Source organism: Thunnus thynnus, chromosome 24 (genome assembly GCF_963924715.1).
Source record: "Thunnus thynnus chromosome 24, fThuThy2.1, whole genome shotgun sequence".
NCBI classification, from domain to species: domain Eukaryota; kingdom Metazoa; phylum Chordata; class Actinopteri; order Scombriformes; family Scombridae; genus Thunnus; species Thunnus thynnus.
Window position 1 is genome coordinate 14598590 of NC_089540.1, and position 19241 is coordinate 14617830.

The following is a 19241-nucleotide window of genomic DNA, read 5'->3' on the forward strand; positions in this document are numbered from 1 at the left end:
AAAACACAAACTTATTTAGCAATATGCACCATGTGAGCACAATATAATCTTAAATAAAATTCTTCTTAAAGATTAGATTTCTACAAGACGGAGCCAAAAGACATTTTAATCATATGGTATCTATCTTGGTCTATATTTGCATTTTAGTTGTGCAAATTCCCAAACAAAACTTACAATCAAACAAATTAACATAAAGATTACTAACTGTAACCTGAGGTTTTTGGGCAGTAGTTGGTATCCAGAGAGTGGTTTGCATGGTTGATAATCTAGTTTAATGATAATAAGCAACCCATGGAATTCAGTTTCTTTTCTCTATCACATGGTAAACTACTCACAGTAGAGGTTTAATGTTGGACACAAAATCTAAATGATGAGGGCGCCATCTAGTGGCTGTAAACTATATTGCCATTTAAACTGATCTGCAACAAAAGATTTGCTGGAGTATTAACTGGATTATTAAAACAAACATCAGAGAACAGAGAAAAACAGCAAAGTAGATATAAAGTTATCAAAGGCAGCGTCTCCTTATGTTTTATTACTGGAACATTTCTGTAACTCATAAACTCTAAACTGCCACTACAGTGGGATCAAACCAAAATAGTGAAATAAATTGTGCCAGTTGTTAAAATGTAATCAGAATATTTAAGAATATCATAAACTTTCTGTCAATTTTAGAAGAGTTTTTTGCGGAAGAAATAAAGATTTGAAAGGAACAAAGCTGCAGCTGTTGGTGGCTCCACCTCCTCTTCCTCCTCCCCCCTGTAGTAGTTATAAAAGTGCGTGTGTGTCACACACTGATGGGACTTCACTCACAGAGATCTCATTATAGGTGCACTGTGAGGACCTACGATTTTGAACTTCTTCTCCAAAAAAGGACAATCAGAATATCAAAATGGTGAGTATGGAGTCATTATTACTATTATCAGCAATCAACATGTGGTTTTACTCCTTTGTTGACTTGCAGCAAAGCAAAATGTAACATTTTATGAGCTACAAGTGAGAATTATGAGTCATATTTGAAGTGTGAGGAAGTACTCAAAGTGTTGAAAACTATAATAAACTGTAATGATTGTGGAATAGTTATAGTTATATTTGGTATCTGTATATTTTCTTTCCCCCAAAAAAAGTTCAGAGCTTTTGTCTTTTGTTTCTACTTGAAGCTTTCTAACTTTCTGACACTGCCACAGCACAGCACGTAAAACTCTCTCGCAGAGAATATTTGAAATAGAGAAAAACACAAAGTCAATCAGTGGAAACATGCTACCAGGCATGCGGCTCCAGCTTCAGTAAAGGTTAACTGTTTCCATATGGGGCCTGGAGGGCTGTCAGGAGGGCGTGCTTGTTTGCCCGGCTGCCTGGGAATGCTGATGTGGCTTCCACATGCCGTTTGTGTTTTACATTTCTATTTCTGCCATTCGCCACAAAGCATATAAGCTTCTGAATTCCTGCAATGTTTGACCTGAAGCTGCTACTTTTGGGCCTTTTGAATACATAAAGATTCAACCTCCAAATACAGACTAACAAGCATATTTGCCCTGTTAAATATGTGGTCAGGCACATGACAGTAAAGCCTTGTGGCCTTGGATCAACATTTTTACAAGCTAACAAGAATGAAAGAGTCTTAAGTTCAGTCGATAGCATTAGCTCAGGACATTGACCTTACCCTTTTTTACTTTGTTCCTCTGTAACAGGGGTACAAACACTGGAGTGTGTTGTAACATTTGCAGGTCATTGGGAAAGATTAGAGAGACGGGAGTGAGTAAAAACAGCTTGTCGGGGTGTAAACTGTAGTTTTCCAAATGATCTGGTGGCGCTTCCTGTTGAGCCATATGGGATACAGTGTGAAAGGGGAGGAGGTGTGGACCAGAGAGTCATACTGCCTTTGGAGCTGCTATTCCACCTTAAAAAATACTATTAGTCTGGGTTTAGGCGGAGATTTAGCATGTTAGCATCTAGATTTATGTAATTCAGAGTTTTTATGGTCAGGGTGTAACCAGTCAGGTCCCTTTTAGAACCTCAGCTGTGGTTTGTTTTAATCTGGGAATATATCACATGATTTTGGATTCAGGCTGAGTTTTTGGTGTACAACAATGCTCTGCTGTGTTTTTTCCCTCTCATTTTAGGAGCCGCATGGCAAGTGTGACGTAGTTTCAGTCAGGACAAGATACAGGAAGCAGATAGTCAGTTTACCCTCCCCCCACTCTTGCCAGGAAGTGAAAATTTCACAAGCTGTGTGTCTTGTTAACATGAGCCAATGTGGCAGTCAATGACAGCACTCACCACTTCCACTTTTCTTATATCCGGCCAAGAAATGTCAAAACCATCTGCCTCCCTTAACAGCAAAAACAGGAAAAGTTCATTGTTGCTTTGCTGAATATATGAAGTGTTATTTTGTCTTTATACTATAAGTTTTTTGACAATAATCATTTTGCAGTTGCATGTTGCATTCTGCAGAGAGACTGTAAATGTAATGGGAGGGGGCAGATACTTTTGTTTAAGGAGGAATCTGCAGTTTGAACATATGTTTCAGATATAATCTGCAGTCAGGGAGTCCAAACAGGTTAGTAGGGTAGAGTGTAGCTGCTGGTGTGTGTGTGTGTGGGTCGTGTGAATGACACTTCACTCAAAATAGCTGTCTGCTGAGCTAGCTGCCATTGCCATACTATACTTGGCAACTCTCATGTCAGTGTGACCCCTCCTTCTTCTTTATCTCAAGTATTTTTTGGGGAGGAGGAGGGGCGAGGGGGGACGTCAAGGGATCAGAATTCAAAACAAACCAAAGGCTCACACTGAAAAGAATACCTGGTGGTCTAGACACATAACACACAACCAACATACCCTTCTCTCTCTCTCTCTCTCTCTCTCTCTCACTCTCTCTCTCTCCCCTCATGCTTCTGGTTGTTTGTGTTGCTAAAGAGGTCAGACTGGAAAAACATGACGAGCTGCAAAGTCAGGATGTTTTCAGACATCTCAGGAATTTTACAACAATATGAATATGTGAAAGACACACATGTTCCCTCTAAAAATGAGGTCAGAGGTCAGCTAGAGATGGAGGAGTCAGCCTCTTTTATCCTAAAAGTCATCTAGTAAACATTAAATTATTAATTATATGCATAAATATAACAGGATCTGGTTGACTTAAACTCTTATTTTGACCCACATCCTGCAGCAGGTATGAATAGTGCTGCGACAAAGGGACTCGATGATATTTTGACAGCAATAGTTGACATGTTTGTGTTCTCAAATTACCAGTGACAGCTGGCCTTTTGTTGACAGACTAACTGCTGCAATTATCTGAACACACAGTGGTGGGACAAAGCCGTTTCTGATTAGCAGAAATTCATTCAAAATGTTTGATTGCGAAACCCAACATTTTAGGGAACTTAAAATTCACAAGATGAATGATGTTGATTTCATTCTAAAAGATGCTGTTATTTTGTGAGAAATGGATACTTTGGTGTTAGAGTTTGGTTTTGTGTCTCACTCTCACACAACATTTGCATCTCTGTCACTGTTATCTCCTTGCAAAGGGACAGTTAACAAAACAGGACAGATGACGTTGCATCCTTAACTCCCTCAGGACGAATTTCCCTCCCAAATGATAAGACCAAACTTGTTTCTGCCCTCAGCATTCATGCATCTCGCTCCTCCATCCTCACCCACATCTTTTACAAGGAACTTGAAATACTTCAGCAGGGTGTGGAGGCACTTTGGCCCCCACAGACTATCTGACAAGACTCTGTTAATCACCACTGCTTGCTTATTTAGATTGGTGACTACTGGGATGTGTCATGTCCTATTGACACATTTGCAGATGCACACCCGGAAATTTCAATACACCAGAAATGGGTTGTGACACAAATGATGTGGCAAAATCATTTGAGGATTTGAGAAGTTATAACACGTTGACTCCACCCCGTTTTTTTGCTGAAGCCCAACTGTCATTTTTTGCAGGCCTGGACAAGTTTAAAAGCAGAAATGTTGGCATTAAGACATCCAGCAAAAAGACATTTGACCTAATTATGGTTTAAAATTCCGTGGAGTTTTGATTAGCATGATATATTCAGTGATAATTTTGACATTTAGCAGCTGAAAATGAGGAAAATCCAGTTGCATTTGATTATAATCTGCAGTTATACGCCTAAATCCTGTTGGATTCGGTATAGAAAGGTTAAATTATAATAATAAATATCTTAAATCTCTTCTTTTTCTCCTCCACAGCGCGAGTGTATCTCTATCCACGTCGGCCAGGCTGGTGTCCAGATGGGCAACACCTGCTGGGAGCTGTACTGCTTGGAGCACGGCATCCAGCCAGACGGCCACATGCCCAGCGACAAGCCTTCCGGAGGCTACGATGACTCCTTCACAACCTTCTTCAGTGAGACCGGCACTGGGAAGTATGTTCCCAGAGCCATCTTTGTCGACCTAGAGCCCACCGTTATTGGTGAGTTTCAAAAGAAGTCTTTCAAGTTTCGGGGGTTGGATTTCTTCAAAGCAGAATTGTAATTTACAGCAGTTTCACATTCACTCAGCTGAACACATGCCAACCTGGGAGCCAGTATTTAGGAGTTAATGGTCTTGTTGGAGTTGCTGTTTTAGTGATGCAATGGTTTTGTTGAGCTGAAAAACCAACTTTTCTTTCAATGCAACTTTGGACTTAATGCAGGTGAAGGGAAAGATAGAAGGAAGCAATAAAGTTATAAAAGGTATAAACATTAAACTTGCTAATCTTTACCCACACTAACAATTACAAGACTATTTATGCAGTGGTCATGAAAAAATCAAAATCATTGCCTTTTATGATAACTTAAGTTTGACCAAAGTTCTTTTCAAGCTGGTAATGTTTTCAAGCTTCACTTTAGCCCCGCCCTCTTCAGTTTAAATCGGCCAATCAGATCGTCTTTCTCTCTCAGAGCCAGATCTCAGAGGCTTACTCATCACTACAAGTCTGGAAACAAATATGCTCAAGCACAGACACATATAAATGTAACTTTATACCATTTATATGTCCCAGTGTGAGGTCCATGGTGTTGAACATCTAAATCTAACAGAGTCTTTATTAATATTATTGGTTACACCTGAGCTTTTTTGTGTCAGATAAATACTCCACTAATCAGCGAACATCTACGATAACTGATACCTTCCTCTCCAAACTCCAAACAGTTATTTAAACTAGACTTATATAATAATCTGAGAGATTTACATCATTTTGGTCTTTATTTAAAATAGAATGTTTAAATTTTATCACTTAATCAATAATTTGATATGATTACTGTATCACATTAGTTATCACACTAGTTTCTACTAAATGTAACTCTGTTTAACTTCTGATTTTTTTTAAAATTTAAATTGATTTTAAAAAAGTTTTTCAGTTCAGTATCCACAAAAGAGTCGAGTCAGTTCATAGCCCAAAATCACAAGTTTGTCTGAGAAGGCTTTGCAAATATGGCACTCAACCCTAAGACTCTCAATTAGCCAAGAAAAACTCCACACAAACAAACAGAAGAAGAGTATTACTTCCCACACATTAACATGCCATCAAACCGCCTCTATTTCTCTTTCAGATGAGGTTCGTTCAGGCACATACCGCCAGCTTTTCCACCCCGAGCAGCTGATCTCAGGGAAGGAGGATGCTGCCAACAACTACGCCCGCGGTCACTACACCGTTGGAAAGGAGCACATTGACTCTGTACTCGACAGGATCCGCAAACTGGTAAGAGGGGCTGCAGAGAAGTTTGGATTCCTGGGGCTAAAATTCAAACATTTCAAGTTATTATTGATGAGGCCATGCTTTCAAGCAATTTCACAGCATCCAGAAGATGTTATTAGTCATGCTGTCTGAAGCGCAGAGAACCCAAATGAAAGAGAACAAAATACTAAAGAAAGTTGTATTTATTAATTAGTTAATACAATTCTTTCACTAAGCAGTACATTTTTAAATGGAGGACAGTTGTTGATGTCATAAACCCTAATTACAAATCAGAACTGAGGACCAGAAGTATTGTTTCAAGTCTGTTTAAAAACTGATTAATTAACTGTAAATTCTACCTTTCAGTCTGACCAGTGCACCGGTCTGCAAGGTTTTCTGGTGTTTCACTCCTTCGGAGGAGGAACTGGCTCTGGCTTCACCTCTCTGTTGATGGAGCGTCTCTCAGTAGACTTTGGCAAGAAGTCCAAGCTGGAGTTTGCCATCTACCCAGCTCCTCAGGTGTCCACAGCAGTGGTGGAGCCCTATAACTCCATCCTGACCACCCACACCACCCTGGAGCACTCCGACTGCGCCTTCATGGTGGACAATGAGGCCATCTACGACATCTGCCGCAGGAATCTGGACATCGAGCGTCCCTCGTATACCAACCTGAATCGCCTTATCAGCCAGATCGTCTCCTCCATCACTGCCTCCCTGCGCTTCGACGGCGCCTTGAATGTAGACCTGACAGAGTTCCAGACCAACTTGGTGCCCTACCCTCGTATCCACTTCCCTCTGGCCACCTACGCCCCAGTTATCTCAGCGGAGAAGGCCTACCATGAGCAGCTCACTGTGGCTGAAATCACCAACTCCTGCTTTGAGCCAGCCAATCAGATGGTGAAATGCGACCCTCGTCATGGCAAGTACATGGCCTGCTGTCTGCTGTACCGTGGCGATGTGGTGCCCAAAGATGTCAACGTGGCTATCGGCAACATCAAAACAAAGCGATCCATCCAGTTTGTGGACTGGTGTCCCACAGGCTTCAAGGTAGGCATCAACTACCAGCCTCCCACAGTGGTTCCAGGAGGAGACCTGGCCAAGGTGCAGAGGGCCGTGTGCATGCTGAGCAACACCACCGCCATCGCTGAGGCCTGGGCTCGACTCGACCACAAGTTTGACCTGATGTACGCCAAGAGGGCCTTCGTGCACTGGTACGTCGGAGAGGGGATGGAGGAGGGAGAGTTCTCAGAGGCCAGAGAAGACATGGCTGCCCTGGAGAAGGATTACGAAGAGGTCGGCATCGACTCAGTGGAGGAAGATGAAGAGGGGGAGGAGTATTAGAACTGAAGAAGTAATATAGCTGTATTAAAGAAAGGGTAAAGTTTTTCTCTCCTCAAGAAATGGTTTTGATAAGTAAGACAAGTGTCCTCCAGGAGCAGTCTGAGTGTTAATGTGCAGTTTACCGACCGGTATGTAATAAACACTAATGTTACTGCTGAGCAGCAATTCCTCCAAGCTCAAATCCCGTGGTGTTTGGTTTAATTGAAAAATGACTCTCTGGTGAGAGGGAATCTGTCTTTACCTTCTTTTCTAAATAAAGCAATTTACACTTTCTCCCTTTTGTTTCTTGATCAAAGCTTTACTGACAGTGTTAAACTCTTAAAGTCTGTTTTACGTTGCACTTTAAATTTTACTTCAATATCAGCTTCACTGTAAGCACTTATTAGCTATCTGTCGCTTGATTAATTGATTGTTTAGTCTATAAAATATAAGAAAACAGTAAAAAAAAACGCCATTCACAATTTCCCAAAGCCTAAGATGGCCTCTTCAAAACGCTTGTTTTGTTCAACAAAATTTAAAACCTAAAGATATGAAATAAATCAGAGAAAATAAGCAAATCCTCACATATGAGAAAATAGAATTCACAAATATTTGACATTTCTGCATCATAAATTACTTAAATAAATGAATAGATTAGTATTGTTGGTTCATTTTATGTCGAATGACAAATAGTTTCAGTTTCAGCCTACCCATAACTGTTGCCTGGTAGAGTTGTGTCTATAGATGCTGTATTGCATTGGCATTACTGATAGCCTTTCACATAAAGGGATTCTCTTTCTTAGGCGTCTCTTCCCTCATCTAGCTACATTTATCACAAGAATGGAAAGGAAAGGCTGAGATTTGATTCATTTCCTCTTTAATTCACACACGTGAGCTGTTGGCAGGTCACCACAAGATGGCAGTTTGGCTTTACTGTGAGAGGAAGCTGCTGTAAATCATTGAAATTTATGAAATTAGGATGTCACAAGTCCACCAGCTTGGCTCTGAGACGCACATGATTCAAAACCACACATGCACAACATGTGTGACCTTTGCAACCATCATGTTGCTGCTATCAGGCAATAAACAACGCCAAAGTTTTCTGCAGTAATATTGGAGCTTTTGCATTTTAAAATCTCTGTGTGTTGTGATGACTGATATGTGTGGAGGCTCTAAAACTTCCAAGGTAAAGCTTGTGCAGAACTGGAGTAGATTTACTATTTTGCTACAGAAGAAAATGTACTGATGTCTTTCTCTTTATAGATTTTCTGTGCAAAACCACCCGGCAGACCTATTTTCTCTTTCAGGTCTTAACTCATAGTTTCTGAAGTTGCTGGTGGACTTTTTCTTCTCTTCTCTCCCTCAGTGGACGAAGCCAGTAATTGGTTTGATGTAATTAAGGCTCAATTTGAGCAGAGTCTAGGCAGTGTGGACAGGAGATTTATAAAGGTCATGAAGAACAGAGAAAGAGATAAATGTTTTTTTTTTCATTATTTTATAAGACTGATAAGTTTTACTGGCACAGTCATTAAAAGAATGCAATGTTAAGGCTGCAGAACATATCTGACACTTTCACACTGCTGACATGAGCTGCCATTCTCAGCCGCAGCCACACTTACTGAGTGCTATTAAGGAAAATTAAGAGGTGCTGATATCAGTGTATAATCATGAACAGGGCGAGGACAGATTACTGAATAGCAGGGATGCAATGAATGAATAAAGAAACACAGTTTATTCCTACAACTGCCAAAAAAGGTAGATTTTATAATTATGAGGCTAATTTTCTTTTTCGTGAAAGAATTACTGTACTGTATGTCAAGGAACTGACCGTTTATAGGACATGATTATACAGTTAGATTTGATGGAAAAGGCTCTGCTTTTCTTGAAACCTCTTATGAAAACCGAGCAACACAAGGAGCAAAATCTGCTGAGAGAACTATCCCCTAAACACATGAACTTTAAATCTCTGTAATACTAAAAGTTTGACACATTATTTGGAGGTTTGGGTGATGTAGGGATATAACTCTCCTTTAAGTTTTAGATTTTTTTTTTATGGTACTCTGTTTTGTCTGATCAGCACTGCTTAAATGCAACACTTCCTCTGTAATTCAACAGGAAACATCAACCAGAGAGCAAACCTGTGAACAGTCTTGCAGACAGTGGACTCAAATTTATGACTCAGAGGCTGGTTGAGTTAAAACAAGTGTATCTGTAAACAGTGTTGGCAGACTGGGGTTCTCTTTTTTTTTTTTGCTTGATTGAGGATTTAAAAATGTTTTCTGTGTGCTTGTGATAATTTGAGCTACTTTTTATATCATTTGGCAGGTTTTCCAAATGATTAGACTCTTCTTCTACTCCAATTATGAGTGACAATAAGCTCAACATCCAGTGAGTGATAACTGACCAAATCAAAAACAGTGATAACTTCTTACTTTTAATGTCAAGATAATTTTTCATTACTTTAACAAGTTTTTGGGTTTGCCTAAACATACAGAAGACCAGTGCACAATCAACAGTCGATTCATGGGAACTGAGGGGTAAAGTATATACAGTTTAATGGTGGGGGAGCTAATCAGGAAATTGGGAACAGGTGTGCAAGTGGGAGTGGGTGTCAGGTGATGATTCAAGGCAGAAAACACACCTGCAGGACAGGAAAGGAGTGTGCAAATGGAGTTTTACCATGATCTGAGTACATTCGTGTAGTTGTAGATGGGAAAAAACTGCAGTTTTTACAAAAAAAAAAAAGGATTTAAAATAACAATAAATTCTTTATACATTGAAGACAAGCTCCATAAATTCCAAAAACACCTGCAGCCATAAGACGAGAAAGTGAGATCAAATATAGCTTGTTCATAGTTCTTTAATATTAAAACAGCCAAAAAATACAATAAGCTTTATTCATCCCACACCCACAATGTTTCCCCCTGAAGAAAATCAAGTTAAACTCACAGTACAAACCCTGATAGAAACAATAACCATGACTTCACAGACTGTTTCTTTAAATTGGACTCAAATGTGGCATCAAATGTTACAAAGCGCAGCCAGAGGGGAGGATGTTCAGCACAGTTCAGCAGGTCGGGTTTCTTCGCTGTTTTTAGGAGAGGCAGAAAAAACACACACACACACGGCTTTGAAGATGTTGCATGATGTTTCAACTTTAAATGAATTATGAGATGTAGCTGTATCCAAGGCTACCAAAGTGGTTGGCATAGCAACCAATCTGCTAGCCATGCAGTTCGGGGATTACCAACTCAATTCATACCAACTCTAACTTCACAGATATGCTGCCATCATTGTTGTCCTGTCATGTTTTTTTTTATTCTTATGTGTTCACAGCAGATTGAAAATTAAACTCCAGACTGAACACATGTTGGCTCCTCATGTCTAAAAGCTGAGAGGACATTCATCACTGTGATTAATGGCACTCGTGTGCGGCCGACAGTAATTGTCTGAATCACTCTCATACCCACAATCACAGTGCTGGATGCTCTCAGGCGCCGTGTTGCCATAACACTTATGATGCCTTTTATTGTAATGCTTTATGGATAACCTGTGAGTGTTTCTAAACTGAGAGGTACAACTTGCAGTGAACAGCAAAAAACAAAATTTTAAAGCAGCTGGAAATGCACAGACTCAGCACTTGTACTCAAAAGTATTTATCTAAAACAGTAGATGACACATTTTAATCAAAAAAATCAACCAAATTTCCAAAAACTAATCATTTCCATAACCAAATTAAATAAGCGCTTTAATCATCTGAGGATTAAAGGGACACTAAGTGATTCATAACCATTCTGGGAACCATTAGAAATTATAAAAACATAGAAAAAAGTCCCATCTGTTCCCCTTTAAATTATAGTGGTCTGCAATTATCAAAACATGAAACTACATTTTCACATGAGACATGAGAACATTAGAGCAGGAATTCAACACAAACTCCTTGTGACAAGGTTATAAATCACCATGTAAAAGACTGAAACTGCAATAAGCCTGCTGCAGATTGGTTTCACAATATGTTGTTTGCTTTGTTTTTTTTTTACAAGAAAGTTTTATTCAAAAACATAATATAGGCCAAACTATGAGTAGCTAACACATTTTGTGCAAAGGGAGAACCCCACTTAAGCCCCTTTAAGTTGAATCTTTACATAGATATCTTTAAATTATGTGTCAACAAAGAGTTTGTTTCAAATATCTAAGTAAATCTCAGTTGAACAATGACACCAAGAAGGAGACAAAGTGTAATAAAAAAGAGATCCTGTGATGTAAAGTTCTGTACATATGTTTAGCTCTATTGCTGTCTAAAGGCTGGATGAATCTACAAACCTGCAACCAGAAAACAGGCAAGCTGCTCCGAACGAATACACGAGACTGATGCTAAAAACCCAAAGAACGCAGGTTTTCTGAGAGGTTTTTGACGAGCCAACCAAGTTTGCTTTTTGGTTGGTTAAACATGCTGTCCTGTAAGAGTTAAATACTTTCAGACGACCACTAATTCAGGCTCGTTCCTGAAATACTTAAGGAAGCTTTGTTTATAGGAAAAGGTAGCAGCAGATGATGAAAATGATCCCTCGAGACCAAAAACTCTTCTAAGATCTGATCACTCTTTAATACAAATGTCTTGTCTATTCTTACTGGAAGATTTGGAAGATCAATGATGCATTTTAACAGCAGTGGCTATATGTCTAACTGGGGGATCAAACTGGTGTCATTTGCATCAAACAAGAACACTCATTGTTTAGAGAAAGCTTCTAAAAGCTGCTAAAAAAAATCCATTTATCACCAGACAAAAAGCATTCTGAAAGGCAGAACCATAAGTGCACATCTATCAGTTGTTTTCTATGGTTTCAGTCCCTTTCACTGAAGGCTGACTGTGTTGTCCATTTCAGAATACCAAATATAGTTAATAGAGGCAGTCTGGTCTCACAAAATTTTTAGTGCAAAGCCATGAAATGCAAAAACCTTCTTTCACTGAGTACAAGGAAAGACGTATGTTTCTGCAGAGCAAAAGAAGATACAAACAAAATGCAAAAGCTGAGAATTTTCATTTTTAACTTTTTTTTCTTGCTACCCTAAAACAAATGTTCTCAATCAGCTTTTTACTTTGAGCAACAAGGATCCAAAATGTTCTGTTAATGTTGGAACAGTTTTGGTTATTTCACATGAATGATTCATGTTTCTGTCTTTGCTTTTTTCTCTAGTTTAAAGTAGGCAGAACCCCACTGGAAATAAAAGGCATCAATCAGGATCTGATGTGGATTATTTGGTCGCCGTTAATCAAATCTTATCACACTACATCTACACAGTCCTGATAAAACGGATTAGTGAAGCTGAGTTAAGTGTTAAAATGAAATACTGCTATATAAATAAAACCCAATGGTGTTTTTTTAACCTTATTTAGTCCTGAAATTTGAATCTTTTGGAGGAATATTGAAGATTTGCAGCCAAATCAGGGACTTTAAAGTTAAATTTCTTTACATTCAGCTAGTTTTTCCTGCTCAGCCATCACCCGAAATGTCACGCTAACCTATGTTTTAATTGCCTAAACTTAACCACAAGCACTTTAGTTGCCAGCAATTAACTATTACTGACCTTTACGTGACATTAAAATGGCTCATTTACATCTTGCTGCTGCAGCACGTTTCAGTTTGTGTCCACGTCATGGAAACCTGTCAGAAATTGTTTTCGTGTCATAAAATTATGTGGAGACTGTACAGAAAGACGCTTGTTTGGACAACGGGTTACCAATATCTTAAGAAAGAACGTCGTCACCTCCTGTTTCTTACTCCCTTTCCCTCGTATACAACTCCAACTTGGCACTTCTCTGTTCTGTCGGGTAGAAGAAGCGATAACATTTCACTTCCCGCCACTGATAACCTCCTTGTCAGGCCGCTACCGACGGCTGTAACCCATCTTTTCAAAGCATCCTGACTGAAAATTGCATCATGACACCTGAAGACAGATCTGTTTATTCTACTGAAGAGATGAGCAACAGAAACGAGCCTGATATGTTACGAATAAGCTTGTTTTGTCCGTCAAACATTGTGCTACAGGTATAAAACACACACACACGCTCGAACTCACTCTACCAGGGGCATGTACGCTCATATATACACACACGTAAAAAATAAAACAAAAAAAAAACGGACACACACAGACTCCAATAACAACCACGTTCCCTCTCACTCGTCATCCCGTTGTTGGTCGAGTAATGATGATGTGTCGAGCAGACATCCTCTAAAATAGCCGATTAAGGAGTGAGTCAGCTGAATATGGCTGCGTCTCGACAGGAAGTGTCCCTCGTCCGGGTAGATCTGCCCCAAAAGAACACACGAGAGATGCACGAGTGAAGAGTAAATTCACAAGGTTACCCTAAACTCAGCAGTGAGGAACATGAAGGTTTTTGTCCGAACAAACTATTTGTTCTGAACTCTTTGTTGCTGTCATGGGAAAGTCTCATACTGTAATGTAATTTCCTTAGTGACAAGAAGACGATCATGTGTTTTTGAGTCTATTTAATGGGGTGTGAAATAAGGTTTTATGAGCCCAAGGACAGTAAAATTGATCTGAGATCACAGAGGAAGGTGTAAAGATGAAAAAAAACTAAATTGGGTAATAACAAGAACAGCAATACGACACTTCATACAGTATATTTATTTGAGACTAAACTTTTTCAGACGTTTCAGATTTGTGGCATATAAAATCTCCCAAATGTTCGTCATGTTTTTTTGTTTTTTTTCCAATTTTTTAAAACATTTTGAAAGTCATATTTTTTAGGTAAAGGAGGAGAAAACAATAGCAGGACTTTAAGACCATTTACAGTAAAGTTCACTTTAACAATATTTAAGTTTTTAAAGTTTATGGTTCAGTTCATATGGCAGCAACCGTCTCCCTTTCTCAGAACAATTACAGTCAACGGCCAGTTAACTAATTGTTTTCAGGTGTAGTCTGGATGACATATAGTCAGTCTGTCAGTCATTATAAACTCATGCTGTGCAGCCAAACTTTGTTCAAACCCATAAAACTGTATTTCAAATTCTAAAGGAGATCCCAAAGTCTCCAAAGACACCAGGCTGAATTCTGGGAAAATGATGCACAACACAACTTCAGTTTGATAAAATGGTGCAAGTCTTGGGTGTGAACACAATATAGCTTCAATGAAGAGTTGGAACCGACTAATACAGAACATATATAATACTGACAGTGTGAAACAAGATGAATGTAAGTGGAAATAAAGGTGTAAAGTGTATGTTAAGAGGTTATTTTATAGTATTGTCTTAAAACAGTTTTTTTCAGGTATTATAATTGTGATTTAGGAAGGCGACATTTAATCTGCAACAGTAATGAGACACTGGACCAAAATGGACAATTCAATAAAATTACCAATATAAATATATGTATTGACAGTGTTATTGACTTTCAATACAAGAGATGTTGTATTAAAGCTCCGACAAAAATGCTGTATGGTATTGTATTTACCTGCATAGTATAGTTGGCCCCGATCTTTATCAAGTGTTTGATGAGCTCTGCTGAATGCTGAAAGTGGACGTTTGCTGCGGAGAAAAAAAAAAACAAAACAAAACATGCAAATAAGTGTCGGTGGGTTTGATTCCACTGCTGGATAAAAGCTCCAGCTCTCATCAGGGTCAAGTTTTAATGCTCTGCATGGAGAGGCTCATTTCAAAAGGACACAACCACCAGCGATAAAGACTCATACCTACCTTTAATAACACACATTACAGGTTGCTATGACAATTACATTTTATATTTCTATTTGCAATAAAAACTGGCATATAGAAGAAAAGTGGGTACCGTCAGCAGTCCCGTGAGCCAGAAACAGAGTTCCTCCCTGCAGACCTTTCATGTTGGGCAGGACTTTGGATGTCTGGACACACAGATAAAGACAAATAATTATCTCCGCCAGGCGTAAGCCTGGAGGGGATCATGCGTTTGGTTGTGTGTGTGTGTGTGTTCGTGTGTGTGTTTGTCCACAGCTAATCTCACATACTGCTGGACCCATGAGCTTATTATTTTCTGTGCACGTTTATGACTGTATGTTCAAGGACCTCTTGTGGTTGCAGTGATTCACAATTTTTGAAAAACCTATTTTATAACTTGACTGCTGAGTCCTCACTCTTCTTAACTGGTTGGTAGCGGCCGCAAGTGATCAACAACTGCTTCAGTATATCTTGTTTCCGTTAGAGACAACCAATCATGTCTTGTCGCCACGTTAGATCAATCGGTGCCAAATTCCAGTACCTTGAGAGCGAGTTGTGTTGTGAATTCTTTGCCTGGGACACACAGGATGCGTGAGCAGCTCGTACGCGTCGCTGAACTGCTGCGTCTCGCACGCTTGCAGCGTCCACACAAGCAGCGTGTCTGCTGCGACGCCTCTGCTGCGCTGCTACTGGCAGCCCAATCTTTCTATTGTTTTCCCGTCTGTTTCTGCTGGAAACCGCGCGTCACTCAGAGAAAATAGGCAAGACCACGAATCTCTAGAAGACGCGACGCAGCAGCCACACGTGGCTGTGTGGCTGCTCTAACCTGTTAACATGGGCGCCAAAGACTTTCATCTTTTCAGCAGTCTTCGCCATTTTACAATATGCGTTACAACATAGCAAAAGGCATTTCTGGCAATCGGCTAGGCTAAAAACAAGGCTTATCTAGTCTGTTGAAAGTCACATTCTGGCCTTTGTTTTGGCTCAAAAACTGACATCTATAGAAAAGTTTGGTCTCATCTTGAACTGGAGCATCTGCAGATTAATTCCATACTAGATATGTTATGATCTACTAAAGTTAGGTATGATACGACATGAATGAATCCCCGTTTTTGTTGGCTTTGCCGCCATCTTGACTGTACACACCTGGCGGAGATCTGCACTTTACTGAGTCTTCTCTTCTAGTTTAAAATGTGTACATCATTAACATGGATTTCAAGAGTTGAAGTTGAACTTGTAAGCAAACAGTTAGTTAGCTCAGCAGTTACGGAAAAACGTTATGAGATTTGGAGTCGTGTTTCTGTCCACCTGGTCCTATATTCAGTCCAATATTCTCTCTCTTTAGCTCTGTTTCTGCTCTCTACCAACTCCTAAGAGAAATATCTGACTCTTTAGCTAAATGCCCCACTATGCTTTTCCTCTGAAAACAGCTGTGTGCTGCGGTCGAAAACGACGCCATGAGAGCACTGAGAGTGAACCAAAACAGTGACGTTGCAACAATGAACTGAAACTCACTATAAAGCTCCTTAAAGCAGAGCGGAGCTGCAGAGTCGCTCTAAATTCTCTGTAAATGATCTGAAAATCACTTTAATCTCCTACAATAACAATATATTGTATTTTATAAGTAAAATAAATACAATATTCACTTATTGTAAGAAATGTAGTGGAGAAGAAGTATAAATTAGTATAAAATGGAAGTACAAGTACCTCAAAATTAATTCTTAAGTACATCACTTGAGTAACTGCACTTTTCACCTAAAGGCTGTAAAAAACGATTGTGAATACTATTTCTCGAAGTGATTGTGAAGCTCAAACAACTCTGAGTTGAGCAGAAAACAGGTCTGGAAAAGGTCATCGAGGGATATTTTGAAAGCGGTTTGGCCTTTCCAGTGTGGAGCAGCCTGACTGGAAATGAAAACGCACATGGAAATGGTCACATTTGCAGAGACAAAAACATCACCGAGTTCAAGAGTATCTTGTATTTTCTTCCTCTCGAACAAAAAGCCAGACCGCCCGAGGGAGCGCGGATGGAAGCTGTCCTATTAGAGACAGTCAGTCACCGCACATCAGCGAGCGGACGGCGTGTCATTCCAGCCGTTTCTTCCTCTCTGTCTCTTTCAGTCTCAGAGGACGGGATGAGTGATGATGTCCTGCTGATTATTGTCTGATCAGATTGAGCCACATTTCCCTCCTCATGGACGTCATTTAAAGCAGCCTCCCCTCCTGCTGTGAGAGTAACAAAAATAGCGTTCTGTGGCCCAGTTTAAGGCAACCCACTTATAGCAGGAAAAACACACTTTGACTTCAACCTTCACTTGGAGGACAATTGTGTATTTTTATTTATTTATTTATTTATTTTTTGCAAGCACCTCTGGCATTTTCCTATTTTTCATGTTTGTTTTCTTTCCCTGGTTGTTGCAGAGGACAATATTTGGAGCGTTGCCTTAAATGCTGGTGGCCATGTTTTCTTCTTCATTTTTTAACAGAAGGGAACTGTTTTGTTTGTGAAGTGAAGCAAAGCATTTTCATTTAAATGTGTGTGGCCTGTTTTTGAAAGCTGTGAGACCTCAGTCTTTCTAAAAAAAGAGATTTTGTTCAGTTTTTAAGGAAACGGCTGGTATTTAAACACCTGCTATTGTACAGGGTGTTAGATTTAATATATGAATAAATGTAATATGTACATTTTTAGTGTCAATGCACAGTTATCTGGATTTTTGGCTTCAGTCACTGTCAGTGAATGTATTACTGATTCTACAAATACGTTTTCTTATAATTCTGTTTCCAAAATCTTCCAAACAGCAGAGTCGTGTTCAACTCCTTGCTGTTTTCCAGTGTGGTTTTTTTATATTTTACTGGTTGCAAACGTGTCACAAGATTAGCCTGAGGGGTCACGAGATGATTTACCAAAGAGTAAAGAAGACATGATAAACTCCTGGTACAGTAAATAATGTCATTTTGTTGACTGTTCTCTAATATTTGCTTGTTTCTTGTGGAAAACTGGATGCTTTTACCTCTTTAGGTCTCTAAAAATCATTCAAATTAAAAAACTGAGGAGGAAAAATCACTCACACGACTCACTGACATATGCAACATGTGACTAGAGGATGTCACAGGAAGAAAATTCTTAATGTTAAGGGGTCGTAAGGTAAAAAAGGTTGGAAACTATTGTAACGAAACCCACACATGAACTGTTATTTATAATAGAAGAATGTGTATGAAACATTTTTCTGCACACAGAAGAAGAAGTCTTGAATCTAGTTTTTGCATCTGGTTCTGAGAAAAGATGGTTCAGGACATTAAAATTAATTAACACAAGTCCAGCAGCAGATGAACAATCAGCTCACTTGGTATCTGCTCTCCTCGGTCGAAGGCGAGCCTAAGTATCTCTCCGAGAACGCTGAAGCTGGAGGAGAGAAAAGAGCAGAAAGCAAAGAGGTTATATGTTGTTATAGCGGAGCAAGGAAAGAGTGGAGCTTTACGGAAAGAAAACAGATGTTGGAGAGATCAAAAATGAAATAAAACTGAATATGGAAAGAGATTATAGTTGGCAGTCAGCATTAGAGAAACCTATATGCACAGTGTTTCAAAATAGCTTCTTTTTTTTTTGCATCAAAAAGAGTGAAATCCTTATTCTGTTCTGCTCGTGCTTGAAACACAGGAACCGCAGGATTTAGTGAAACACTTCAGTCTATTAAAATATAATCACAAATACAGCAGCAGCTCCTCAGCTGTACAGTCGCTTTAATACTGTGTAGACGCTTACAGGAATGAAGAAAGGTTTTCATCCTAAAACTCAATAAGCCTGAATTCCCGAAGGCAGAGCGCAGGGATAATTAAAGTCACATTACCAAGACAATACATATAAAAAGGATCATGTAGGATAAAGAGGTTGTGAATAAGGAAACGACGGGAAGCAGCACTGCAGCAGCACAAGTAATAAATATTAAAGAAGAGGAGATATCCGAAGTGGAGCAGGCTGGTTTTAATTTGACTTCTTTGCTCACCATACATGGTCCAGTCGATGACGGGAGCCTGAGCCGCCGCACATGTGATCAGCTTCTCCGTCGACTTCAGCATCATCAGTGTGATGTAGCCGCCGTAGTCCTGTCGGAGGGAGATTCAGCTGCTTTAAACGAGTTTCATCTTCTTTTTTTATACCTCCCTGACATAAATGAACTATAATATTTCTTATGTACTGCAGGTGTGTTTGACAGTTTAATATCTACTCTAAGTTCTGGCACATTTTCCTCCCGTTAAATAATTCACTGAGATGTTTTGTCTCCTCTCAGACCTTCCACACCTTCACCTGAAAGCATGAATTTAATTAAAATAAGTATTCATGTTATAATTGCATATCCTTGACATCTGCAGACAGCACTGAGTGCTTTTACATGCCCTCTTGTATCCCAGTTGTCAGCAAGTTTTTGGAGCATCCTCATCACATGTCCTGGTTTCCAAAACCTGAATATCATCTTCCAGGTTTTGATAAACCCAAATATGCTAAATGGAGGAAAGAA

At 39.4% G+C, this 19241-nt stretch overlaps 2 protein-coding genes across 3 annotated transcripts in view; one reads left to right on the forward strand and one right to left on the reverse strand.

Moving 5' to 3' along the window:
- The first annotated feature begins 770 nt into the window (after positions 1 to 770).
- LOC137177433 (tubulin alpha-1C chain-like) lies at positions 771 to 7303 on the forward strand. The gene is made up of 4 exons (XM_067583762.1): positions 771 to 895; positions 4222 to 4444; positions 5565 to 5713; positions 6056 to 7303. Exons 1-4 carry the CDS (start codon positions 893 to 895, stop codon positions 7028 to 7030), a joined length of 1350 nt encoding a protein of 449 aa, XP_067439863.1. The 5' UTR covers positions 771 to 892; the 3' UTR covers positions 7031 to 7303.
- Positions 7304 to 9851: 2548 nt separating this feature from the next.
- Positions 9852 to 19241, reverse strand: part of LOC137177431 (inactive dipeptidyl peptidase 10-like) — a 95135-nt gene continuing 85745 nt past the window's right edge. For both annotated transcript variants that reach the window (XM_067583760.1, XM_067583761.1), the window contains exons 23-27: positions 18729 to 18828; positions 18069 to 18127; positions 14819 to 14891; positions 14486 to 14559; positions 9852 to 13320 (exon numbers count right to left, since the gene is read on the reverse strand). In XM_067583760.1, coding sequence (XP_067439861.1) covers positions 13189 to 13320; positions 14486 to 14559; positions 14819 to 14891; positions 18069 to 18127; positions 18729 to 18828 — 438 coding nt within the window. In that variant the 3' untranslated portion in view covers positions 9852 to 13188. The remainder of the gene's footprint in view (positions 13321 to 14485; positions 14560 to 14818; positions 14892 to 18068; positions 18128 to 18728; positions 18829 to 19241) is intronic.